The sequence below is a fragment of the Botryllus schlosseri genome, chromosome 4 (assembly GCF_051294905.1).
Source record: "Botryllus schlosseri isolate E-star chromosome 4, Bs_hap1, whole genome shotgun sequence".
Classification (NCBI taxonomy): domain Eukaryota; kingdom Metazoa; phylum Chordata; class Ascidiacea; order Stolidobranchia; family Styelidae; genus Botryllus; species Botryllus schlosseri.
This window is the reverse complement of record NC_137239.1, coordinates 26,353,829-26,380,737: the sequence shown is the minus strand read 5'-3', so window position 1 is coordinate 26,380,737 and position 26,909 is coordinate 26,353,829. Positions and strand designations below refer to the sequence as shown.

The 26,909-nt window shown below is 39.3% G+C and overlaps 2 protein-coding genes and 1 long non-coding RNA gene across 5 annotated transcripts; all 3 read left to right on the top strand.

The window, feature by feature from the left end:
* Positions 1 to 908: 908 nt before the first annotated feature.
* Positions 909 to 8,420, top strand: LOC145437635 (uncharacterized). Of its 2 annotated transcripts, XR_013914703.1 has the most exons (4): positions 909 to 2,321; positions 2,576 to 2,670; positions 3,004 to 3,100; positions 7,998 to 8,420. It is a non-coding gene; the product is annotated as an uncharacterized LOC145437635 (long non-coding RNA). The 2 variants fall into 2 exon arrangements; XR_013914702.1 differs by lacking the exon at positions 909 to 2,321 and having other exon boundaries at positions 2,393 to 2,670.
* Positions 8,421 to 10,858: 2,438 nt separating this feature from the next.
* On the top strand, positions 10,859 to 13,726 carry LOC145437623 (dynein axonemal intermediate chain 2-like). Its single transcript, XM_080314905.1, has one exon. It carries the CDS (start codon positions 10,963 to 10,965, stop codon positions 12,751 to 12,753), a length of 1,791 nt encoding a protein of 596 aa, XP_080171031.1. The 5' UTR covers positions 10,859 to 10,962; the 3' UTR covers positions 12,754 to 13,726.
* A 12-nt stretch (positions 13,727 to 13,738) lies between these two features.
* On the top strand, positions 13,739 to 25,075 carry LOC145437622 (uncharacterized). Of its 2 annotated transcripts, XM_080314903.1 has the most exons (5): positions 13,739 to 13,899; positions 15,243 to 15,365; positions 17,388 to 17,504; positions 19,297 to 21,105; positions 22,831 to 25,075. In XM_080314903.1, exons 1-5 carry the CDS (start codon positions 13,753 to 13,755, stop codon positions 24,427 to 24,429), a joined length of 3,795 nt encoding a protein of 1,264 aa, XP_080171029.1. In that variant the 5' UTR covers positions 13,739 to 13,752; the 3' UTR covers positions 24,430 to 25,075. The 2 variants fall into 2 exon arrangements, with proteins under 2 accessions (XP_080171029.1, XP_080171030.1); XM_080314904.1 differs by lacking the exons at positions 13,739 to 13,899; positions 15,243 to 15,365; positions 17,388 to 17,504 and adding an exon at positions 17,514 to 18,852.
* The last annotated feature ends 1,834 nt before the right edge of the window (positions 25,076 to 26,909 follow it).

Sequence of the window (26,909 nt, the reverse complement as noted above, 5' to 3'; positions counted from 1 at the left end):
GTTGAGAAATGATATAACGCACCTTTAGGGCTGTGCAATTTGCTCCATCATCATACGCTTGTAACTCGTCCCGGGCTTGAATGTGTCCGCGAATATATGCCGTGATCATTTTCTTCGCTACATGAAATGAGACGATATAGCTTCAAACTCAACGCATTAGCATGCTAAATTTAAAAAAAAAAAAAAAAAAAAAAAAATAGGTCGTAAATAATATAGCCAAGCTCTACTTAATTAAATCTTAATATTGTAATAGCACAAATTATGACGTAGCGTGATCTAGGTATTACTATAGATGTAATATATGATTATTCAGCATTCGAAATGATAAGCTTCAGCCATGAAACTCTGGTGATTTTTCAATATAATTGAGAAATGATATAACGCACCCTTAGGACTGTGCCATCTGCTCCATCATTATACGCTTGTAAGTCGTCCTGGGCTTGCGTGTGTCAACGAGTATGCTTATGACAATGCACCATGTCAAATTTTGTTACGCATTTCATGATTGAACAACTTTAAAACTAATCCAGTTCCATGCCGACTTTTGCGGGGGCGTAGCACGTACCTATGCATACTCAACTTTAATAACGGAATTACCGAGCTTAACATTGAATGCGCAACTTGAAGATCGGTTCACAGGTGTAGGACATTATGACAATGGAACATACCACTGCGCTAACTTTCAGAATTGTTAAGTATAGTACTCGCACTTTGTGAGAATACCCAAGTAGGTTTTTTGCCTACATGCACCAAATACTCTCAAGTCCTTATGATATTGGAGTACATCAACTTCATGATAGCTAGAGTATTGAACAGAAATGAACCTAGAGTACTAACGTTTTACTTACTCGGAAATGACTACTTCTACCTTATTTTAAAGGATACCTCGTTCGAAGCGAAATTTATGTGGTTTTGGATAATATCCAATATGTAGGCTCACTTTGAAGGGTACTTCCTAAAACTCAAATATTGCGCAAAAGTACAATTAGGGATCTAAAAGTAACTAATATAGATGGTTATTTCCGTAGATAACTTACCCTCTACTCAAGAGGTTTTTCAGGTGGAACTACCTACTTTTAGGACTGTGTATGTCAAAGTAGTTTGGGCTTACGTTTATATCACCTTGACAAGTGGCATTATCAGACATGAAAATGATATTATCACGTAATACCAGAAGTTAACACACGTCAATGTGTTTCGGAATTCACGAGAAATTGGTTATTAAGAGAAGTATATTCTTGTGTACACAATAGCGGAGAGAATATTTAAAATGTAGTAAGCAGACCGATGGGTATTCATTGAGTTGTATAAGCATAAAAAACATTCCCGCGCGCGTCTTAGGATTAGGTGGTAGGGTTAGGCAGGGTTTAGGAGCGCGCGGGAATGTTTTTTATGCTTATACAACTCAATGAATACCCATCGGTCTGCTTACTACATTTTAAATATTCTCTCCGCTATTGTGTACACAAGAATATACTTCTCTTAATAACCAATTTCTCGTGAATTCCGAAACACATTGACGTGTGTTAACTTCTGGTATTACGTGATAATATCATTTTCATGTCTGATAATGCCACTTGTCAAGGTGATATAAACGTAAGCCCAAACTACTTTGACATACACAGTCCTAAAAGTAGGTAGTTCCACCTGAAAAACCTCTTGAGTAGAGGGTAAGTTATCTACGGAAATAACCATCTATATTAGTTACTTTTAGATCCCTAATTGTACTTTTGCGCAATATTTGAGTTTTAGGAAGTACCCTTCAAAGTGAGCCTACATATTGGATATTATCCAAAACCACATAAATTTCGCTTCGAACGAGGTATCCTTTAAAATAAGGTAGAAGTAGTCATTTCCGAGTAAGTAAAACGTTAGTACTCTAGGTTCATTTCTGTTCAATACTCTAGCTATCATGAAGTTGATGTACTCCAATATCATAAGGACTTGAGAGTATTTGGTGCATGTAGGCAAAAAACCTACTTGGGTATTCTCACAAAGTGCGAGTACTATACTTAACAATTCTGAAAGTTAGCGCAGTGGTATGTTCCATTGTCATAATGTCCTACACCTGTGAACCGATCTTCAAGTTGCGCATTCAATGTTAAGCTCGGTAATTCCGTTATTAAAGTTGAGTATGCATAGGTACGTGCTACGCCCCCGCAAAAGTCGGCATGGAACTGGATTAGTTTTAAAGTTGTTCAATCATGAAATGCGTAACAAAATTTGACATGGTGCATTGTCATAAGCATACTCGTTGACACACGCAAGCCCAGGACGACTTACAAGCGTATAATGATGGAGCAGATGGCACAGTCCTAAGGGTGCGTTATATCATTTCTCAATTATATTGAAAAATCACCAGAGTTTCATGGCTGAAGCTTATCATTTCGAATGCTGAATAATCATATATTACATCTATAGTAATACCTAGATCACGCTACGTCATAATTTGTGCTATTACAATATTAAGATTTAATTAAGTAGAGCTTGGCTATATTATTTACGACCTATTTTTTTTTTAAATTTAGCATGCTAATGCGTTGAGTTTGAAGCTATATCGTCTCATTTCATGTAGCGAAGAAAATGATCACGGCATATATTCGCGGACACATTCAAGCCCGGGACGAGTTACAAGCGTATGATGATGGAGCAAATTGCACAGCCCTAAAGGTGCGTTATATCATTTCTCAACTATTATGAAAAAATCGCCAGCGTACCGAGATTTCTCCTATATCGTACCATTTAAATAGCTATAACGTAATAATCAGTCCTGTGCGCGGCTATAATGTTAACCGGCAATATAGCCGAAGTCGCATAAATTCGAATGTATATGCAAGTTCTCTGTTTAGGGTAGACTATCTAGCCCCGCTTATTACTCGAATCTCGCTGTGGTTACAATATTATGAATTAATTAGGTAGAGCTATACTGTATATTATTTATCATCTATACTTAAATTCGCTATGCTAATGCGTTGAGTTTGAAGCTAAATCGTTCCATTTCAGGTAGCGAAGAAAATGATTACTGCATACTCGTTGACACACGAATGCTCGGGGCGACTTACAAGCGTATAATGATGGAACAGATTGCACAGCCCTAAAGGTGCGTTATGTCATTTCTCAAATATATTGAAAAAATCGTCATTCTGGGTAACCCTAAAAATTCCCTTACGTAGCTGTAGAAATTTGACACCGACTCTGTACATTCAATGTGGGGGTAGCTGACTTGGAGACAGAAAAACACACATATTTGACCGTAACATGGTCTTAGTATGAACCGACATGCATTCGAATTGTGGAAAAATGTGTCGCACACTATTTCACCGAGATTACAACCCTTTCACGGATATTCGTTGGTGCTATCGATACGGTGAACAGCACGTTATGTATAGTAAAGAGCCGGAAGCTAGTGATGATGATGACGTAACAATTATTGATGAGGCAGTGGCGCAATCTGTGGGTGGTAACACGAATGGACATGATATTCTTCGATATGATCAACTGAAACCTCGGATGTGGTGGGTTAGAGTCTTGTCGTGATGGTCCGTTTCGAAATGCAAGCGGATGAACTAGACCAAAAGTTTCGAAGATGCTAATAATAATTTCGCGTAGGCTATGCATACAAATGAGGAAAGTTACATCAACGCGTGTTAAGTATCGAGTTATCGAATGATTTTTTCCTTACATCAAAACAACTAGAATGTGTAACTACATTAAAAAACGTGTCTAAATGAGCTCCAGGGCATTGTGATTATGCAGCATACCAAATTTCATCACACATTGCATGATGGAACAACTTTAAAACTAACGCAGTTCTATAGCAACTTTTGCCTAAATCTGTCACTTTTTACGTGGAGGGAGTACATAGCGAAGTACTTGTACATTTTGGAGCACTCAATTATAGGTTTGGACTGCTTGCGCTATACTTAATGAATCACTCCTGTGTCACACACTTTAGTATTAGGTCCATATACGCAATAAGCTACTTTAGTATTCTGATGGTTTGGGATAAAATGTATTTTTTCGTGCTTTTTTATTTTTTAATAAAATCAGTATTCATTTTACAGAAACGTCGTGTAAAGGTAAAGTACTTGTACATTTCGGAGTACTCAAGTATAAGTTCTGGTTAGCTAAATTTCGATGTCATAGAAATACCACAAACTGTGCTACTTGCACTTCTTCAGAGTACTCAATTAGGTTTTTAGCTATATGCAACAAATACTTTCGGGTGTTTTTGATATTGGACTGCTCCAACTCCATGATAATTATAGTATTAAGCAGAAATGAACCTACAATACGAACGTTTTACTTACTCGGAAATGACTACTTTTACGTTAATTTATAAAACTCAAGTAAAGCTCCAAGTATAAGTTTTTAAAGCATTACCTTGACAAAATTTTCAGAATAGCAAGTTTTGCGTAAAGTCTGTCTTGCATTTAGTGCCGGCTCTGAAAGCAAGCAAAGTTTGTGGTATTTGCGCAACTTCGAAATTTGTACACTTTGCGCTTATCTTATGTCGAAAACATAAGTTAGTTAAAGTATTTCGAATCATGAGTATGAATAAGTTTTAAAAGCCCGAATATGCCGCATCCAAACTCCGTAAATATTTTCGATTAGTTTTTTCGATTCTATCTATGAGTAATAAGCGGGACCAGGCAGGCTACCCTTAATACGAATTTGCATTTTGCTGGCACAATCTATGCTATAGTTGAGCGACTTTGATACGATCAGGCGTAGCGAATTTTAGAATAGCTCATAAATTATATATACATAATTTTTACTTTTTTCATTAAAATTAGTATTCATTTTACAAAAACGACGTGTGAAGGTAAAGTACTTGTACATTTCGGAGTACTCAAGTATAGGTTTTGTCAGCTTATTATATGCTCAGTATATTATATGTCAAGAATTGTGGTGAGGCGTTTATTGATGATTTAATTACCCGTTTTCTCGTCATGCAAAAAATTATGCATGTATTAGTATGAAGCTCAGATGCAGCAAAGTGTGTGAGACTGCCTGTAAAAATTGCGCGAAGCAGCGACTCTAATTTCCCGGCTTATAGCAAACAACGACGCTGAAATTCTACTTCAGACGCAGCAAAGTGTGTGAGCCTGTAAAAATTGCGTGTTTATGAGGTGGCGAATAGTTCGAAGGTTGTTGGCATGCAAGGACGTCACATAGAATTGTGGAGTTTTCTGTAAACTATAATCCAGTGATCTATTTTCAATCACTATATTTTTTCATTAATCAAAACTAAGTACTGTTAGTAAGCAAACCCTAGGAAAGTATCCTCTGATAAAAGCAAGAGTAATTTGTTATCCGTGAAATAAATAGATGGTGCGCAATATGAGCGGTGCTGCGATGACTGACAAATACTTTGAATTAATGTATAGAAGTGGCGATTTCGAACTACGTAAAAAGTTAGTCCAGCTCACGCATTCACAATCTATCTCCAATATGCTGTAATATAGACAGGTCCAGACTTGTCTATTCACTTCCGTAGACCGACTTTTATAACACATTTTACACAATTAAATACACATGTTCAGTTTATTTGAGGTAATAACGGGCAAGCACATTAACTATTCGTCCAGAACAAGGTGTAGAGCTTCTTTCAGATCTTGGCATACTTTCTTGATATCAGAATCCTTTTTTTGATTTGCGATGTAAAAGCAATACCAGCTTCGCATACATGAGCATATGATTGCGTATAAACCGATATTGAAGTCTTCTGAGAGCATCTTCATTATTCTCCAGTCTACACAATATTATTTTCCTCTTAGTACGTTATGTCTCTCAATCCATTCGAAGGTATCTGATACAGACAACTGTAAACTAATTCTTTAAGTTTGTTCATCGTAGCGTAACGACCATTTTTACGAATCCATAACTGTATCATTTGATATCGTTGCTCAGTTAAGTTATAGCAATCCATGTATTGGCATTCGGCAATTTCATTGTCAGATAGCTCAAGTTTTTCTCGTGCAAACCTATACCAGTTCATCGGGTCAATCCGATCCATTATGACGTATATATCACTAGCAGTAATCTTGGACATATTCGATCTATAGTGCGCAGCGAATAATCATGAAAAATGTGTCGCACACTATTTCACCGAGATTACAACCCTTTCACGGATATTCGTTGGTGCTATCGATACGGTGAACAGCACGTTATGTATAGCGATATCTTCACAGTCAAATACGCGAGCCATGCACAAGCATATACCCCGACTTTCGTTGAATATTCACGACACCAACAAATCTGTATATCTCCTTTCCCTCGACATCAATGATAGAATCCTCATCCCAATGCGCAGTACGAATGGTGGGTTCATCGGGTGTAAAATCCAAATCAAATGACACCAAGGTCTGCTTTCTCATTTTCAATATTTCCAGCATCGCATCTTGTCTGTGTCTTAGCACTACCGTGTGAGGATGGCGAAATCTGTGGGATGGTAACACGAATGGACATGATATTCTTCGATATGATCAACTGAAACCTCGGATGTGGTGGGTTAGAGTCTTGTCGTGATGGTTCGTTTCGAAATGCAAGCGGATGAACTAGACCAAAAGTTTCGAAGATGCTAATAATAATTTCGCGTAGGCTATGCATACAAATGAGGAAAGTTACATCAACGCGTGTTAACTATCGAGTTATCGAATGATTTTTTCCTTACATCGAAACAACTAGAATGTGTAACTACATTAAAAAAACGTATCTAAATGAGCTCCAGGGCATTGTGATTATGCAGCATACCAAATTTCTTCACACATTGCATGATGGAACAACTTTAAAACTAACGCAGTTCTATAGCAACTTTTGCCTAAATCTGTCACTTTTTACGTGGAGGGAGTACATAGCGAAGTACTTGTACATTTTGGAGCACTCAATTATAGGTTTGGCCTGCTTGCGCTATACTTAATGAATCACTCCTGTGTCATAAATACTTGAGTTGTTGGTGCGTGTAGACAAAAAAACCTACTTGAGAACATAAATTTCATTTTTTCAATAAAATTAGTATTCATCTTACAAAAACGTCGTGAAAAGGTAAAGTACTTGTACATTTCGGAGTACTCAAGTATAGGTTTTGTCATCTTATTATATGCTCAGTATATTATATGTCAAGAATTGTGGAGCATTTATGTGGGTCTCCAGGGTGCTCTTCATTGAGTGTCCGTGTTGAGCGATAAGTTTAATTCGCAAAATTAGTGTGTTCAAATCAGGCCTGTCGCCAACATAGTGATGTCGCATAAGCCCTAAATACACATAATAGAATATCAAGGAAAGGTATCATCTAACGTATAATGAATGTTATTTATTTCTCGGAAGCAAGTTATTATCAAAACATAGTGGTCAAAATTATCGCAGAGCAATACCGATTTTGCGTAAATTCCGTTATGCGTCCGACTATGTTACTAGGGATTTTGTAGTTAGTTAGGAAATTAGGAGTCCTATCTTCCCAATCGGTATGGAACAACATCAAAATCATCACAAAGCAATATCGAATTTTGCCTGCATTCTATTATGTGTTTTACTACGGTAGTATGCGCATCTGCATACAGGTGTCCAGACGTGGACTTTCTACTATATTCGCTCCGAACATTATAGCAGCACCCGACGCAGCTTACATTATTACGTTATAAGACGTCGGCGGCGTTTCACTGTCGGTTTAATCACCCTTATTCTAGTGACATGAAAACGACTGAATCGTATGAAATGTGGTCACTACAAGAATCGAGCGAAAGCGCTGTTTCACGTCGTCTTGCATCGGTCACGATTAGTTTTACTTTTCAACTAACTTGTTGTCTGTCGTTATATTCATTAGACTCGCTTTCATGCGGCTAATTTGTCCTTATCATTATAACGTTGGTGATCGCGTACCTGCGGCGAAGGTGTTCGTTTAATTATAGCAACGAGAACCGGACCCCTGCGGCTAGCCGTTGGCATTTTAGTGCTGAGTTAAATACCCTTATACTCGACATGCAAACATTATACAGGTAGCGGTTATACTGCGAGCTGATGAATTCGTCATCTATTCGCCCAGCGTAGTTGTTCCTAATCCCGACCTTCCGCTCGTATCGTATATACTACAAGCCAGTGATCGCTACATCAAACAAAACGGTCAGATCGAACGCAGGAACTCGGATCGCAGTGTCGGACGGCAGCAAAGCGGTGTACCTCGAAACATCAACCGATCTGGAGGATTTCAGCTAGTGAATCGACGCAATAACGATCAACGATATCATTGATATGCTCTTTTTACGAAATAAAATGAACTCGTACACTATACAATGCTATTTCAAGGAGACTGAGTAAAGTGTTAGAAGATATGAAAAGCGCTGAATTCAAACGTATAATGAATGATATTTATTTCTCGGAAGCAAGTTATTCAATACATATTGCAAAATACACATGGAAAATCGGTATTGAAATTCACAAAACATTAGAATATCTAGGCGTGGCAATGGGCGTCATATAGGCGTGGTGATTAGGGTTGGGCATGAAAAGGGGCGTGGCAATTATGATGACGTGGCGCTCTCTGATTGGTGCGTACCGATCGATTCCAACCATACTACTCCTCAAGACCCACGCATTTTGAAAGGTTTCAATTGCTAAACATCACAGAAAGTCAAAACGGAAATGACATAATTCGGTTCACGAGTTTGATTTTAAATTGGCAAGTTTATTCCTGTTGGGTTGGTGCTGTACTATAGGAAAACCGATTCGCTCGCGTGTTAGGTAGATTCGTCCTCAACAATCAATATGTGTTGTAGAAGTATTTTATATTTTTATTATCTATATTGTAGAAGCGTATTTAACGGTAACATTGTTATGATGCTGTGTGTCCTGAAGGTAAAGTAAAAGTAGAATCAGCAAATCTATGATTTGATCGTTGCTTTCAGACTCAAATTCCCATCCTATGTTCTAAGAATCGGCACAACCGAATTTCATCCCTAAGTTTGACAAATTATTTATTGAGTTCGACCAGCTTATAAAATCTTGACGATGTGTCTGACTCTTGTACGTTATCATCAAATCAATGTTTGGTTTTTTACTAATTATCCCAATTTAATATAGTGCGTCCCGCGAATGGATTCAAATGTTACATGCGGCCCTTGCGACAAAAAATTTGCTCATCTCTGCTCTATTAGTTGCCAGGCATGCTCCGAAGCTAACTGCGCAGTGCGCATGAAACGCGACCAGACATTATCATGGCATTATATTTGCGTACGAACTAAGGCGAGCTCATTGGGCCAGACATTTGTTTCAGGCCTGACTTTTCTAACAAATGCAGTGATTTGATGATGATTGACACATCTGTACAGAATCATATTCTTGCTTGGTGCACGGATTTCCATGTTTATTCGTCATTCTCCTTGAAAAATGCGCAAAATCCAAATAGGGGGGCCCCTTCGACCAGGGGGGGGGCGGGCGACCGCCCACCTCGCCCACCTCAAAAGCCACCACTGAGGGTTACCATATACGTCCTCCTTTAGGAGGATTTATCCTCCTTTTTCTGGTTTTTGAGAATATCCCCCGAGGACGCCTAGTCGCCTATATGTCCTCGCGGAAATTCGTCCTCCTTTACAGCTTTTACCGCAAGGATGATGGATGATGGACATTGGACATATTCAAGTGAAAATGGGCATAAATGACGCTAGTAGCAAATAAGACGGACGTTCGAGCGGGAAATTCTTTTTTTTGGTCATTCAAGTAAAAAGTGTGTAAATCGGGAGCCGAATGAAGTCGATGAGTCTTTTTTAGCCAACTCACCAAATTTTACTGCAAAAATAGCGAAATCAGCTGTTTTCAGTCTTGATCAACTAACTTTTCTGATATGGTAAAGTGTCCTCCTTTCCCGATTCCAAAATATCACAATCCTAATAGATATTGACTATATCGAGATGATCATAAGGTGGTCAAACTGGTCATGGTCAGTCATTATATCACACTGACAGTTCTTTGGACCAGTCGTCCCCAACCCTCGGTCCGCTACATAGATTAACGCAGGACTCCTTATTTGGACTTATACTTCAACTTGAAAATCTTTCAAATATGATCTCGATAATTAGAATTGAAACCACGCTACGATTTTGAGCTTGAAATCAAGACTCAAAAATTGCTATGCGTTGGAAAACGACAAAATGAAATAAAAACCGACCAAAATTTTCCAGAACGGTTTGTTCAAGACTGCGGTATCTGTATCAGCGATATTCGAAATTCTAAACCAGGTGTGGGAACGTAGAGCTCCGATTTGGTATGGCAGTGGCAGCGTAGGGCTCCGAAATGAAGACACACTTGGACTTTATACTTCAACATCTTTCATTTATGATCGCGGTAATTAAAATCACGCTATAAGATCACGCTATATTGTTGATCTTGAGATCAAAGCTCAGAAATTGCAGTACATTTGAAAACAACAAAATGAAAACAAAAAACCGACCAAGATTTTCCATATCGGTTTGTTCAAGACTGCAGTATCAGCGATATTCGGAATTCTTAACTAGGTCTTGGAAACTTGAAATGACCGTCCATGAAACGATTATTCGTATTTTACAAGTTATATTTGTAGCATAGAATATATTATATTGTATTAGGGGTCGATATATATTTATTGGTTCACAGAATATTCTCGATAGTTAACAACATTACCAGATTCCGATAGACTATTTCTCTGGGTCCATTTCTATCTTTAAATTGAATATATGTATTAAGGATTAATACATCCTTTTATTGCACGGCGAAGTGACCATTCAAATTTTTATCGACCAACTGTACGTGAAAATGTTCTTAGCAAGGTCACGTGATAAATCGGTACCCGTTCTAGCGGTAAAGAGCGTTGCTACGAGTTACCGCCAGGACAACAGATCCCAGAAATTCTGTTGCGTTTTGGTTGTTGCTGGCGTAGTAGCGTGATACGGTAGGGTATCTCTGGTTATCTGGGGTTACTTCGCGGCAACTATGGAAATAGTCTACGTTTATACGAAGAAGCGAGCCGATTTCGGGCGACAATGTAATTTCTCGGACCGCCCGGCCGAGCTACATGTAGATGTAGTCCCGGATCATTCTCTGACATCGAATTTCATTGAACGCAATCCGTGCGATTCCGCGATACAATGCGCTCAGGAAATGTCAGAGCATGAAGTGAATACAGAACGGTTTGAAACAGAAAGCAGAGGTATCAATCACGTAGAGGGAGGTTGGCCTAAAGACATCAATCCGCAAGAAGTAGAACAAACTATCAGATTCCGTAAAAAAGTAGAGAAAGAAGAACACTATGTCGCCGCTATACAGCAACTCGGCAATGTCATGGAACACTGCATCAAGCAAAATAACGCTATCGATATTTACGAAGAGTATTTCGACCAAATGGAGATAGAAACGACCGAAGAGCCTCCGTCCGCCAAGACAATCAATGTATTCCGCGATCCAAACGACATAAAAAGATCCGTTTCTCATCTATCTTGGTACCCCGATGGAAGTAGGAAACTAGCAGTTGCGTATTCCAACTTAGAATTCCAAAGATCATCCCCAAATACATCGTACGATTCATACATTTGGGACATCGAAAATCCGAACAAACCAGAGTTAACTTTAAAACCTGTATCGCCTTTGGTATGTCTCGAATATAACCCCAAAGATTCTCATGTCTTAGTCGGTGGATGCTACAACGGACAGATCGCGTATTGGGACACTAGAAAAGGCAGTCATCCAGTGGAACTATCACCCATCGAGCAAAGCCACAGGGACCCTGTGTATAAAACAATCTGGTTGCAATCGAAAACTGGTACGGATTGCTTTTCCTCGTCCACAGACGGTCAAGTTTTGTGGTGGGACATCAGAAAATTGGGTGAGCCCACAGAGAAACTAGTGCTCGACCCTACCAGGAAGTTAAACATTGAGAACGCATTAGGTGGAATTTCGCTTGAGTTTGAGCCGACGATGCCTACTAAGTTCATGGTAGGTACCGAACAAGGTCAGATCATATCTTGCAACAGAAAAGCCAAAACACCCGCTGAAAAGATAGTGTGTTCATACCCAGGACACCACGGTCCGGTATACTCGCTGCAAAGAAATCCATTCTTCCCCAAAAATTTCTTGACGGTAGGAGATTGGACCGCGAGGATCTGGTCTGAAGATATTCGAGAAGCGTGTATCATGTGGACAAAGTATCATATGTCATATCTCACTGATGGCATGTGGAGCCCTGTACGGCCTGGTGTGTTTTACACTTCGAAAATGGACGGAACGTTGGACGTTTGGGACTATCTCTTCAAGCAAAACGACGCGACTTTAAGCATACAAGTATGCGACGAAGCCTTGCACAGTCTTAAAGTGCAGGAGAACGGAAAGATTATCGCGTGCGGATCGCACAGCGGCACCACCACACTGCTGGAATTGTCGGAGGGCCTTTGGAACATGCAAAAGAATGAGAAGAATCTTGTAAGCACGATGTTTGAGAGAGAGACCAAACGGGAAAAGATATTAGAATCTAGGCAACGTGAATTGCGTCTTAAAGAACGTGTCCAATCTCAACAAGGATCCCGTCCCGCCGAGGAGGAACAGCCAGGAGGAGACGAGGAGGAGGAACAGGAACTTATCGAGAAAGCGGAAAAAGAATTCTTCAAAGCGGTTGAAACTGAGAAAAAAGCATTAGAAGCGCAGAAAATCGAGGAGCTCGACAACATCACTGAAAAAGACTCGGAGGAAGCCACCGAGAAGGAGGACACGGTGGAGGAACCGGAACAGTGAACCGTTTCCAGTTTTTGATTATGTTTTACGGGACTTGTACAGAATCGATTCAGATGCGGCAAATATACATCCTCCTGAGTAAATTGGCGTTATTTTTAGGGCCGGGCTAAATCGTGTGCCCGAGTGATTCGACTCTGAATCAAGTATTAAGCTTCGAGTCGAGTATACGAGTGTCGCTTATTGTGATGTTGTAACAGTGTGAATGAAGTGGAAACTTCGAATATGTACCTTTTATGTGACCACAAAGAAAATAATTACAGTTCTACACCACACGGCAATAATTTGATATTTTTTCACCAATGCCGGTTTCATTGCACTTTGGTCAGTTCGAACTTCACGAAAAATGTCATTTCCGATAACGTGCGTAGCTTGGCAGGCCTACTACATGTTTGATATGCCGTGATAAGACCAATCGAGGTTTCAAGGCTTCCACGAGTGAAGAAATTGTCGAAACTATGATTCTAATTGATACTATAGGGCCTACCTCTGTAAAAAGTTGAATACTCCATGAAATCGTCTCCCATCACTCGACTCGAATCAATTAATACTCGGTTCAGATTCGAGTACTGGAATCATTGTGCCCAACGTTAGTTATTTATTGGTGCTTCCACTTTTTCGGCATTGTAGTTTTTCCGCTAATCGACTACCGTATCGATAACAATAGTATACCGTGACGTGTGCGCCCCTTAAACAACTGTGTCATCATTACCGTTTTCGGATGTCTGCACGCTATATCTGTTACTCACTAAGAATCGCTGTTACAGTTTCACTGTCCATTTTGCACCTTAAGACCCGATGCTTAGCTGTTTCCCCCTTGACGCCTCAAATTTATCCGTTTTCACAAACCAAAAAACTCTTCCAAATGTTCGCGAGCTGAAGATGTAGTCTTCTCAAATAACCATTATCTTTCCTTGCACCAAATTCAAATATAAGTAGAGTTTTTGATGGTATGTTGTTGTTATTATTTTCTCAGCATATTAGTTCTAATCTCGCCTAGCTATGGACTCGGAGTATTTGCGAAAGCACCTCGGCACGTGCATTACAGAGGCGCTGTGTGAGGTAGTGGAGAAGAGGCCTATCGATCCGATCGAATACGTCGCGCACTTCTTGTACAAGTTCAAAGAGAACGAGGCAGCGGAGAAGCTGGTTTGTGTACTTTACAATTATTCGCATGCAGCGGTGACTTTTTTGCCACGTTCTGTTTGTATGATTGTGTAATTTGACGCATACTGTTCTACTGTCGATTACTAACCTACGGATAGATGTGTAACTCAGTCTATATACTAGAATACCCAGAGAGGTCTACTGCTGAGCCGGCTAAAAACAGCACAATTGTTAGTAGAGCTTCTTGGAGGTACAGAACTTCAATATACAATTAAATAGTATATTCATATTGAAATGAACCCGAATATTTTCGGCTGACACTCGTCAGGGGTAATCGTCAGCAACTAGTAGAGAATTGCTCTTTCCAATTCTCTACTAGTTGCTGACGATTACCCCTGACGAGTGTCAGCCGAAAATATTCGGGTTCATTTCAATATGAATATACTACAATTGTTAGTCCTATAATTGGCGACCCGAGAGTTCAAATGTAATAATACTGACCTTAATCGAAAGTTAGTGTCGCGATGATTCCGAAAATATAAATTAGAGTCTGGCCAGGGCAATGGAATCACTCCGAAAGAGCTGTCAAAGCAAATTGTTCCTAACAATCTGAGTGCCGCAACACAAGGACCATAACAATGGCCAATTGCGTCGAGATATTGTTCTGAGCAATGCTGATTTGCAGACTTTGACGGCCATTTCGGGGTGGTTCAATTGCCCTGACCGGGTGATAATAATTGTGTATTGGACCAAAAGGTGACCTGAAAAAGAGATATGTCTCATTTCAAGTCATAAAGCAGCTGTTCACTGGAACGATTGCGTGAAAACTAACATTTCTCAACTGTTACATGACTTGTACGTATCTTAAGAGACATTGGGCGGTACGGTACTGATATTTTCCTGAACATTTAGTCAGCTTTCGTTATAATGGATTGGTGATCAATTTAATAAACTTATTTTAAGGTGATTAGCATTATTTTCCTGCGCTAGGACGGAATGTTTTATCATACTGGTTCAGCCTTCATTCTCGACAATATTGGTGGCATGATGGCTTCATTCTAGAGGAAATTATTGTAGTCATCATGATCTGCTGTATTCGACATTGCACTGAGCGTGTAAACTTTTGAATCAGTCGTCTAAACAATGAAACTACCGTGATTTAACTATTTTTCATAAAAGAACCCTCCTCACCCCCAGTGCTGCATTATTAGGTGTAGGACGGAAATTGTTTAGCAATGACATTCGTTAAACGATCTATTGGTAACACTGATGACATCACAATTCAAAAATTTAGAAGGGGAAGCGGCCCCTTTAGCTGGCATTGCGAAGTCAGCGACAGACCGATAGTAATGAACTACTGATATATTGAGGACCTTTCTTTGTAGATTTCTGCGGAGCAACGTTTGTTAAACGATGAACTAAAAGCCGTTGAAAATGAAGAGACGGTCGCTACACTGCTATCAGAAGAAGCGGAAAAGATGAGGAAGCAGGAGAAGGAGGAAATCGAGGTGCGAGAAAGATAATTTTTAGTTTTGTGGTCTGGCACCAATCCAAAATCCTGGTGTTTCAAGCATTTGCTTTCAGAGATCAGCATTAGTTAGTATGATGCCTCCTGGGCTGTTCATTTATCAAAGTTCATAAAAATATGTCTCAGTAGGCAAAAACCAGAGGTGATCAGTAACGAAGAACTTGTACTTTTTCAGAGTAATCAAGTAGGTTCTGTCTACTTGCACTAGACCTACTTACTCAAGTGACTATGTTTTAGAGTAGTTCCACTTCTAATTGAACAGTTTTTAGGTAAAGCTGCTTTGTTTTTACAATTTGGGTTTTGAAAAGTGGAAATAATCTTAGGATATGTTTGCAACAATCTTACAAGTGATATTGTCATAAGAAATAGCCCTTGTAATGACGATAACAGAATATAATTACAAAGATCCGACCTATGTGTACGGTCGTTTGTCAGACATACTTCTTGAAACTAGTTAGACCTACTTGATTACTTTTCAGATATTTCAGTCGACTTCGACTTGAAGTAGCCATGTCTTAGAAATAGCTACTTCTAGGCATAATTAAATATGGATTTACAGTGTTACTTCTAGTTCTAATTGAATAGCAAGTAGCAACACCGACTACTTCGTCCACCTCTGAGTAGGCAGTACCATGATGAAAGACAGTAGGCTACTATTTTATACGGATCCTGTTTTCAGCCTCTTGTTGGGATACGTCAGTGGAGGTAGAATGAGAGACAGCGTCAGGCCGACTTCTGATCAATTTTTTGAACTTTACGTGAGACAGGCAGTAAGAAAAGTTTATACGGACAAGTTGAGAATGTGTTTTGGGTATAAGGCAGCACAAGGGAATAGGGGAATTCAGGCTGTATGAGGAAGTCTTGGATCATCTGGTTATCAGATTTCAGGGAAATTGTGTTGCGGTCAGTTCATCGGTAGGATCTGGTATGATGTGGTATGTTACCGTTCGTAAGTTCTAGAAATCATAATACAATAGTCAGTGGATAATATAAGGTGAAACAGTGTTCCCCTTAGTCAAACAAGGCCAGCAGCATATGAACATCATGCGCTCATGGTATGCATTTGCACAGATGATGTGTATGTATATCATGAGTCGGTGTATATGCCACAAATATTTATTGGGGGCCTCCTATACTGTACCTTTACAAGCTGGTGGCCGGAATACTATTAAATATGCATCTTTATTTTGTGAAGAAATGCAGTTTAGTCATGTAGCCTACACTAGTAGGCTGCCTAGTCTTCACTGTGGTGGATGCTATCAATTGTATCTACCTCAATGGAATAATGGGTGAACCATTTGAACGATTTTTGGTCAGCCTATGTAGTCTTTCTAGTTAAGATGCACTGAAGAAATATCACTAGGGTTGCGAAGGTGACATGGAATCAGCCAGCGATCAATGCCGGATCTCACATTAGCATTCCTTACATCGGTCGATTACATAAGACGAGCTGAGGTGAGTTAGAACATATTGCGAGTGTCGTCAATCAGTGGATTTCAAGTGAGAAGTGGACATTATTAATGGAATTGCAAATTGTACAGTTAGGCAGTTCTATGTTGACAAATATATAGGCTGATACGTATGAGCAGTTATTGTGTCGAAATCAATACTAGACTATACAGAACACATCATAGAAGCACAGCATGTGTGAAATAGACAGTGTATCTGGTAGCAAAATCAGCATGATGAAGGTCGCAAGCACAAGTTTAACTTGGATACCTTAAAAACCACAAAATCGGTTACCAGAGTAGATGATAAAACTGGAAAATACACTCAAATACCACAACTCCACCCTACTGTTATAAAAGCTCTTGTTGAAGTGTCCAAATACTCTCCAATATCCTCCTCATTGCTATTAACAATATTTTTTATTCTACGACTTCAGCCACTAATCTGTGCCATTAATAAATAATAATATTATTATGGCATGACTTCAGTCACTAGTCTGTAGTGAAAACAATGTTCACAATTCAATTCACAACGTTTTACTATGCATTGCTAGGCACGTCGTATTGATGAAAAAACTCCGGAGCCCACATTGGCAGATCTTTCTGACAAGCCAGGTGCCCCAAGTCTACCCGCGGTACAAGAAGCTGATGAAGTTACGTCGCCGAGTGGGGTACGTTGAAGTCATCGGATCTGCATGCTTGTAGTAACTTTAATCTGGTAGAATGAAGTTGATTAAGCTTCTCACTATCACAAATCAACAGAGAGTATTCAGCAAATTTATACCAGTTAAGTTATCCTGACATATATCTCACGAAAACTTGAGTTTTCTAGAAGAGATATTCCTATTTGAGGAGCAATAAATTTCATTTTTGTTTTACTTTAATTAGTTCATTTATATCTAGACCAATTTTGGTAAAGGCTGGTGCCCAAATGTACCTGACATGGTTAGTTTACTTTCTGCATGTTCTTAGTGACGTGTTTGTTACACAGCAGAAATATATCAGGCATTACCCAACTCTATAATCAACTCCATGTACCACCATTTATATAGCCAACATTGGTTTTGCATGGGTGATTCAAATACAGCATAAGGAGTAGTACACCTCTATATGCAGGCCTACCTGTATAATGTAGGCCTACAGTCTGCATAAAATTTGATCCATGACTTTACATGTTGGCTATACCAGCTTGTAAAGCTTCAATGGGACATCTGCACCAATTAGCCTTTCCAGTTTACATAAAGAGGAACAGCCATTATAAAGCACCAGTTTACATCGCCAATCACTGTAGCCAACGGCATATTGTTATCACTATCATTTGCCCACGATAAGCAAATCTCAATATTCAATGAACTTGACTCATTAAATTCATTCACAAAATTCAAAGGGAATGACTGTTTCACATAAAAATACAGCTTGGTACTAGACAGGTATGGTCTCTATGTTATGTAGGAACTGAAAATGGGCTGGTAGTGATCCACAAATACTAAAAATACATTATATCGTAATTATGCTGAAACTCCGTGTCATCAAGTTCGGTATAGAAATCAAACTGTACCAGATTACTGGTATATTACGCTCAGACTGTGTTACAGCAGGTCACTCTCTATAATGTATCGACCAATGAATTCCTTTTGCATTCTTGAGCTTGAGTAGCCTACTACAAAAGGGTTTGAATGGGGAAACTGTTTTCAGTACTATGGTTGCAACAACTAATCGTGAAAAGTGTTGTTCGCATGGCAATTTTTCATCTCTGATATTTTATGTTATTGATGTATATTGTGATTGCTGGAAAGGGGTACTCTCGAAAGGTACTATCTCGTCGAGTTACATTGAGGAAAGATCGCACTTTTAATTCTATCGCTTCGCATGGCGTCATGTAACGATGGTTATGGATGTTGTCGTCACGCCCTGTACGATACCGCTCGCGATGATTATTCAATGTTATAATTCTGCACTTGAAGACCTAGCCGCAAGATTGTTCATTCTGCATGAGGATGTGCCGTGCATGTCGTACAGGTTGGTGGAGTTTATTGGTTGTTATATTAGGTCAATGAATCATGATGCTGTAGAGATAGTCACTGAGTGGGTAGCCTACCATTTATATCACTCCGCAAACTTTTCCAATTGTGACTGGTTCTACAGGATTAGTTTTTGTTATGTTATTGTCCGTCCAAATTTTTCTATGTAGAGAATAATTTTGTGACATCGATAGTTCCTCGATAGCAATGTATGCTATTCTACACCAGTCCAATTTGGTACTTTCCTGTGTTAATGTATGTATTACCTTAGCATTATCGTCTACATTCAGTACTTTTAGCATTGCACTAAGTGCATTAGCATTAGACTATTATTGACAAGAAATAGTGGAGCAAAAAACTAATTTAATAACTACAGTCATAGCCGACACTCTGAGCAACAATGCTCGACAATTTTTTTCAACTGATTCTTGTATTGTTACAGAAAAAACGATCCGGACATTCATCAACGTCTTCGGATGATTCAAACTCGAGTAAAGGGACAAATACCGACCGAGAAGGAAATGAAGATGAATTCTACCAAAATGAGGCGCAGTTTGGAAAAATATACCCAAATTTACCACCGTTGGCATCACCACTCCCACCTTACCGCACAGATCTTGGGAACGCTTCAAGTAAATTGTTAACGCCGATGAATACTCGAATTGAGTTGGATGAAACCGCCGCAGCCAAACTGAGCGAGTCAGACGACTCTGATATTGATGGTGTGTTTGATGAGATTAAAGAAGACTCTTTCGATACCTCTGAACACGCCAGGGTAGGAAGTGGGTATGAGGGCCGAGTTGGAAGCGGATATGAAAGTCGCGTCTCCATTTACAGCGATAGCACCCCTTGTTATCATGCAGCACACGAGAATCAAGTTAGAAAAAGAACCAAAAATCAAGAAAAGTCTTATGATGTTGACACCTCTACGACTCAACAATCTGATGTGAAGGATGTGGCAAACACAACAGGATACAAAACGCCAGTTCATGATGAACAAACACCTCCCGAAAAGCATGAAGAGCGATCTGCATCTAATTTCAAAGAGGAAATTGCTTGTGATGTGGAATTGCAACGGAACAGTGAAGTTTTGCAAGAAGGCAATGTTGCCAATCGTACTTCTAGTCCAACCACTATGGAAATGGCAGATAAAGACAGGTCATCTTCAAATGAGAGTTTGGGAAACATCACAAGTCACGAATCAACTGTTAGCAACGACACCGACCAAAAAAGTGCAGAGGTTTGCTCTGGAAATCGAGATGAAGACTCCATTGAGAGAGAGTTAGTAGCTGCTGCGGATATTTCAAGAAAATCATCAGCTGGTAGCCCGATAAGGCTTAGAATGATACAGGAAGATATAGAGCCATCCGCCAGCCTCGAGCTAACCCAACATGAAAGTGACATCAATCCGCAAGACAGTACTGAAAATGAAATTTCATCCAAACGCTGTCTTATCGATAGTTTGGACTCTGCTCCACATTCAGATACTGAAGATACAACTGAAATAAGCAATGTACCCGAAAATGTACCAGACGATCACAAAGTTCAGACCGTAAAATCCGAATTGAACCAAGAATTGAACTCTAGTACAGAATGCGCCTCTCCTAAAGAAAGCCATGATCAAGAAACTGAGAGTGACTACGCGGCTGAAGATACAGCAATCGAAAAGAGTTACCAATGCGAAGCTAATAAAGATGAAGATATAAACGTAGGCTCAAGCACGAATGAAACCAAGACCTTGATGTCTCAATTTGAAAATTCCAACATAATATCGGATTCAGGCACTCATTCAGAGGGACGTGCGGAAAATAACGGCGACCGTGCAGATGACATCAATGTTGATGAAACATCGCAATATGATGTATGTGGTGATATTTTGAACGAGAAGTCCAATCCTTTGGATGATGAATTTTCCGGTGAAATCAATGATGTAGCAGCATCTATCGAGGCAGAATATGAATGTGTTGAAGATGAACAAGTCTTCATCGATGACAAGGCAAAAGTATCTTCCACGGACTTGAGTAAAGATTCCATCACCGATGATATAACGAATGATAAATCAGCCCAAGATCAAGTCAAGCGTTCACTTTCTGCCAATTCACAGAAATCTGTCGATAACGCACCGTTTGTTCCACACCCGCCAGTAACCCCTCCCAATAGCAACGCCAGGAGCAGACGTGTGTATGCAAAGCTCAAGTCTGCCGATTCCAGTGCCGGATCACTGGATGAGTCAACAGACCGAGCCATGGAGGTAATGATGGATCAAAGTCACGAGAGAAAATAATAGCTGATCCTGATACAGCTCAATTTTTGCACAAGTAATTCTTTAAATATAATGTATAGTGACTGGTATCACGCACTGTTTATATGTAATGGCACGTAACTATAACTATGAACTACAACTGAATTCTTTCCACATGTAATTCTGTAAGGTGACTGGTTTCACGCATTGTTTATATGTAATGACATGTAACTATGAACATTATACTTAATTTGGATGAGTTTGGTTCCACACCAATCTATGCCGAAAAGAATATATATCAATGACTTCTGCGTCCAATGCGATGCATTGAACTTGTTACGTAATGCACTGCCATTGTATGCATGAGAGATCTATCACATTTGCCATATTTTTAATCTATATACTGTAATCACGGTAGACAGGCTGCAATGCCCTGTTGGTTGTAACAGTAGCAAAGGCTAAGTAGTAAAGTTTCCAAAACTGTAAAAGCAGGAGTGAAAGTATTTTAAAACAAACCACTTGAAAAGAAAAGGTACTTGAGTTCTTCATAGTAATTGAATAGCTCTGTCTGCTCTACGGATATCGCACTTATTGATAAAGCGTGGCGTAATTCTTGCACTCAGACCCAGTGATCCTTGGTGGACTACAAAACAAGACTACTGTTGGTTGATTGCTAATCTTACTTTTGTTTCCTTACACAAAGACACTGGCATACGCTATTAACCTGTATATACCAAAATCACTCCATGCGTTTTCTTCTACGAAGACTTTGTCATATCGGCTCATACAGTCTACACTGGCCAAGAATTATTTTATTATTTTATAGCAATATGTTATTGCTGTTACATTATCTGTGATTGAAACTCAACGAATAAATTCTTGTCTTTTCTGTCTCTGGTATGAATGTACAATAAAATATGCATCTCTATCTACTGGAAAAGCATCTTTGGTGTGAACTCCTGGCTGCTTAATATAGGCAGTTACCTGTGCTGTTTGATTGCATCACAGTTGGTTACGCACCTGCCAATAGCATATATCTGAAATCATCATCCGTATAATTAGTACTGTTACTATAATGTGATGATTTACGTAGCACTGTGATTTATTCTTTGATTCGCATGCCACTCATAGACAATAATGAAGAGAAGATGATTCTTGCATGAAAGGAATGGAAGGTTGGTTCAACTTATACTTCAGCAAATAACCAAATAGAAAATTAATTTATTGCCTGTTTACGGTAGAAATTAGGAATACTTCACCAGTCTTGTGATAGACTATGAAGTCTATTGCTGCTGAAAGTTACCTGGTAATGGATCTAATTGGCGTGATGATTGGAATTGAAAAGACTGTATCTCAATCTTAAAACATAAGTAGTATAATCTGTCATGTCATGAGAACTTTATTTATTTAAATTTGATCACTTGAGCCAAATTTTTCACCAAGATGCAGTTGATAACTCACTCAGTCACTCGCTGTATGTATTGCACCTTACACTTATACTACTGTACTTTATTTTCTACTCAGAGAATACCGATTGAGTGGTGATAAGGCATGTGAATGAATGAATCCTTGTTGCTGGATCAGAATTTCTACCAAATCTGCAGTCAGACTAAATATCATTACAGTAAACTGGTTAATTGATTAAGATTTTTACAGTCTTACGTGTAGGCCTTTCGGAAGGGTATGTAATGAAGTTGCTCCTGCTACTATACAGACTTATCTCTTGTATTTTAGCATGAACAAAACTCAGATGACGAAGAAGCCAAGGGGAAGTCTGTGTCGTCACAGATTGACGAGAACAGTTCTACAATCAAAAATGAAATAAAAGAGGAAAAGGACCAACCACAAAACGCCAGACAGAACTTACTCCAAGAGATCAGAGAAGGGTACAAATTGAAACCATTTACCACACCCAACGAGCAAAATTCAGTTTCGGAAATGCCAAAAGCAAATTTAACTATTGATCGCAGTGCAGCACCAATGATTAATATATCTATCGAAGATCATGATACTCCATCATATCAAACAGAGCCGACTGCACCATCTCCAAGCCAGTTTCTGTCGGAAACAACTGACAAGACACCAATAAAAGCAGCAGAAGATCTTCCAAATTCAGACACTGCACAGGCGGCAGAACTAGAAGCAAATGTACCTTCGTACAATGAACCAGCAGTAATTGAATCCGAAGATAAAGAGAATGATACCACAAAGGAAGACAGTACTGTGAAGATGTCTGCAGAGGTGGTTGACGATACAAAAGCAACGGACAATATCGTTTCAACACAGTCTGACATTGAACAGGATAAAGAGAATGATACCGCAAAGGAAGACAGTACTGTGAAGATGTCTGCAGAGGTGGTTGACGATACAAAAGCAACAGACAATATCATTTCGACACAGCCTGACGTTGAACATGATCAAGAGAATGATACCGCAAAGGAAGACAGTACTGTGAAGATGTCTGCAGAGGTGGTTGACGATACAAAAGCAACGGACAATATCGTTTCAACACAGCCTGACATTGGACATGATAAAGAGAATGATACCACAAAGGAAGACAGTACTGTGAAGATGTCTGCAGAGGTAGCTGATGATACAAAAGCAACAGCCAATATCATTTTGACACAGCCTGACAGCTCGGTAGAAACTCATTTAACGCACACAGGATCACCGTCTGACAAAAATGAAGATGCTGAACAGGTTCCTCTTCAAACTGATAAGGAAATGAAGGAGGGGATTGATGAAAATGCGAAACAAGACAGCGCTGGAGATCTGACTCTCGCAGACAGCTTGGACGTGACAGAGACGGCCGATAAAATCGAAATTGTGCAGAAAGAGGCAATTTTGGTTGCGACGTTGGAACATGAAGAAAAAACAGTAGTCCTACAACAAGAAACACGTGTGTTCGAGGCTGCAACAAGTTACGCGCCAGCTAACTTTGCCCGTCAGATAGCATTGGAAATCGCACCGGTGCATGAGCAGTCTTACACTGTCTTGGAAAGAAAACACGTGAATGAAGAAACTGTTTCTCACCAGCTTGAAATGGACATGGAACGTGCACCAATCGTGCAAGCACAGAGTGCCTACCGTGAAGATCTTATAGTAATTAAGGATAAGCCAAGAGCACCTGCACCACCGCCAATGTCGCCGCCTGCTGTAGAAGGTGCAGCGCCACCACCGAATCAGAACGACAAAGCTACAGTTTCATTTGATGAAGAAGTTTTGGAAGCGGAACAAACCTTGGAGTTTGATCTAGCAATGGCAGAACCGACAGAAGGCTTAGATCAGGCTCTCGATAAAATGATGGACCAGGACGATGACCAAGAAGCTTAAATCTGTTACTGTCTTGATGCTATTCAAAAGCCGTCCAATATACGCTAAACGTTGTAGCTAGGACCACAAATACTTACATGTGAGACATCTCTTTCTTCATGTTAACTTATCACGTCAAACCATAACTATATTTTGAATTTGTTTAATAGCATTTCCTGACGTTCGCTCCTGATGAGAGTCAGTCGAAAAATTTCGAATGGAATAAATTTGGCAATATCAATATATTGTTTGTTGCGATCAGTTGTATGCATACGTTGCGTGTTTTAAGTATGAGTTGAATCATTGTAATTTTCATTTTGCTCGCTACAACTGTTAGAATGTTGTCTCATATTTCACAAACCCTATTTTTTCTGAAACGTAGTGCCACAATTGACGTAGAGCTTACGTGCCAGGAATCCGGGCATGTACGTTGATTTTGCTGCATTTTCGTAATCAACCCATGCCTTGACATCTTTATATTTTATAATATATTCATGAGAAGTGTCTGTGTGTATTCAAGACATAATCTTATAGCTTTACATAGTATCCTATGCTTTTCAGTTTATGTGCACATATCATTATCTCATTATTCTGCATCTTGACACTTTCAACGGTTTATCATGATGTGAAAGTACAAATGAAAAATACATATTATGATAATTTGCAACTGTTGCGTTTGTGAAAATTCCTTGGAATACTATATTTGCCCAGAGGTGGTCTCAGCATACAGTGTTGGTACTAAAGCAATAATCCATAATAATTGTCAGATTATATTTTCATCTTCCCAGGACACGAACAGAATGTACAATGCGATGTAATAAACAGATAGGATGATACTGAAACGACCAGTTGCAGTCTCTTGATCTGGCATCCACCTCGACCAAGTGCCCGATTTCATAGTTGCTTTTAGTTGCTCTTGTCTCTCTTTCTCCATTGGGTAGGAATTGAACTACTGCCGTGAAGTTCTACTAAATTACGAGGAGTAAATGTAGTGATTTCCAAGTCATGCTAAAGCCACTTCAAGTGGAAGTAAACAAGAAGGTATGAAAAATACTTCAGTAAATAGCGTCATAATGCAGGTTTGGTCGAGGGGTCCCATACATTAAGCAGTTAAATCGGAGATGGAAATTTTCGGAATTGCAGGGTGCATTTTTCCATGGTTGTAACCAAGTCACAAGTTTCCGAGTCATGAGTCAACCTCACTTTTATAGTTTTGACTCTAGTCAAGTCGAGTCATTTTCAATTCACCACAGAGTGAAGTCAGAGTCCAAGTCGTCAAGCAGAGGGTCGAGTCCGAGTCATAGTGTTATGACTCGAGTCCGAGTCCAAGTCTTGTTAAATCAACTTGTTGTTAAATCCACTCAGCTTGGTGATATCGAATGCTTCGCATTCATAATATACTAGTTGCCCTCACTTTTAACAGTTTGTGGTCTCATTTCCAAGTACCAGATTAATAGACGAAATACCTACAGTGTGATAACTTTATTATTCTTTGAAATTACAATGAAATGTCGGTCGTGGCCGACCCAGTCTCGAGTCGTATGACTTGGTCAGAATCATGCTCATGCACAGATTGACTAGAGTCGAGTCATATTCCGTATTTTCATAACATGACTCGAGTCACCAAAAAATCTCGACTCGAGCCATTACAACCCTGCATCTTTGGGACTTATCAAAATGATTGATGCCACTACAAAATAGAGCAATTTAAAATAATATTACATTCTGGTACCATGATATAGGGTTGTTTCGCCCTGTTGTCATAAGTCATGACAATTATACTCATAAAAGTGGTGAAAAGATATCCCAAAACTACTTAATACTTTTTAAAGTTTAAAGAGTAACTAGTTTTGGATAAAACAATGAAGTTGAAGTAGCCTGAAACATAACGACTGCAGTAAATAGTGCAAGAAGTTAAAACTACTTGATTACTTTGAAAAAAGTAGAAGTACTTTGTTACTGACCACTTCTGTATTTACTTGAATGCTACTTCGGGTTTAACATGCTACTCTAGTGCATTTCCAAGATGGCAGTTGTCTAGGCTTGTGGGTAGCGCGAACAGGTTACTTTGTAAATGGAATACTTATTGAGCATAGAATAGGTGCATAAATTATATTACAACATTTTACAATCAACGCATATTGTAAATATGACTTTGCAATAAATTATTTACTTTGTCTATGCTTAGGTTTTGAATAACCAGTACATTGAGTACAAGAAACTACTACAAAATAAATACTAGTCCATCCTTAAGATTACCGGACCACGACCTGACCTATCAATCTTGCCCCCCACGACATACCACCCCATTTTTCGTTACTTGCTTTTTCTCCCCATTTTTCGTTACTTGCTTTTTCTATACTATCTTCTTTTATTTTTTATCCAGTGTGCATGCCTCCTCTTCACATCTCCTAGGCCAAGGTGGGTGTGGGTGATTTCATAGACTACTCCCAAGTCGCTTCGGCACCTCCCTATCTTTTCATTGTTTCAATTTTGTGGTG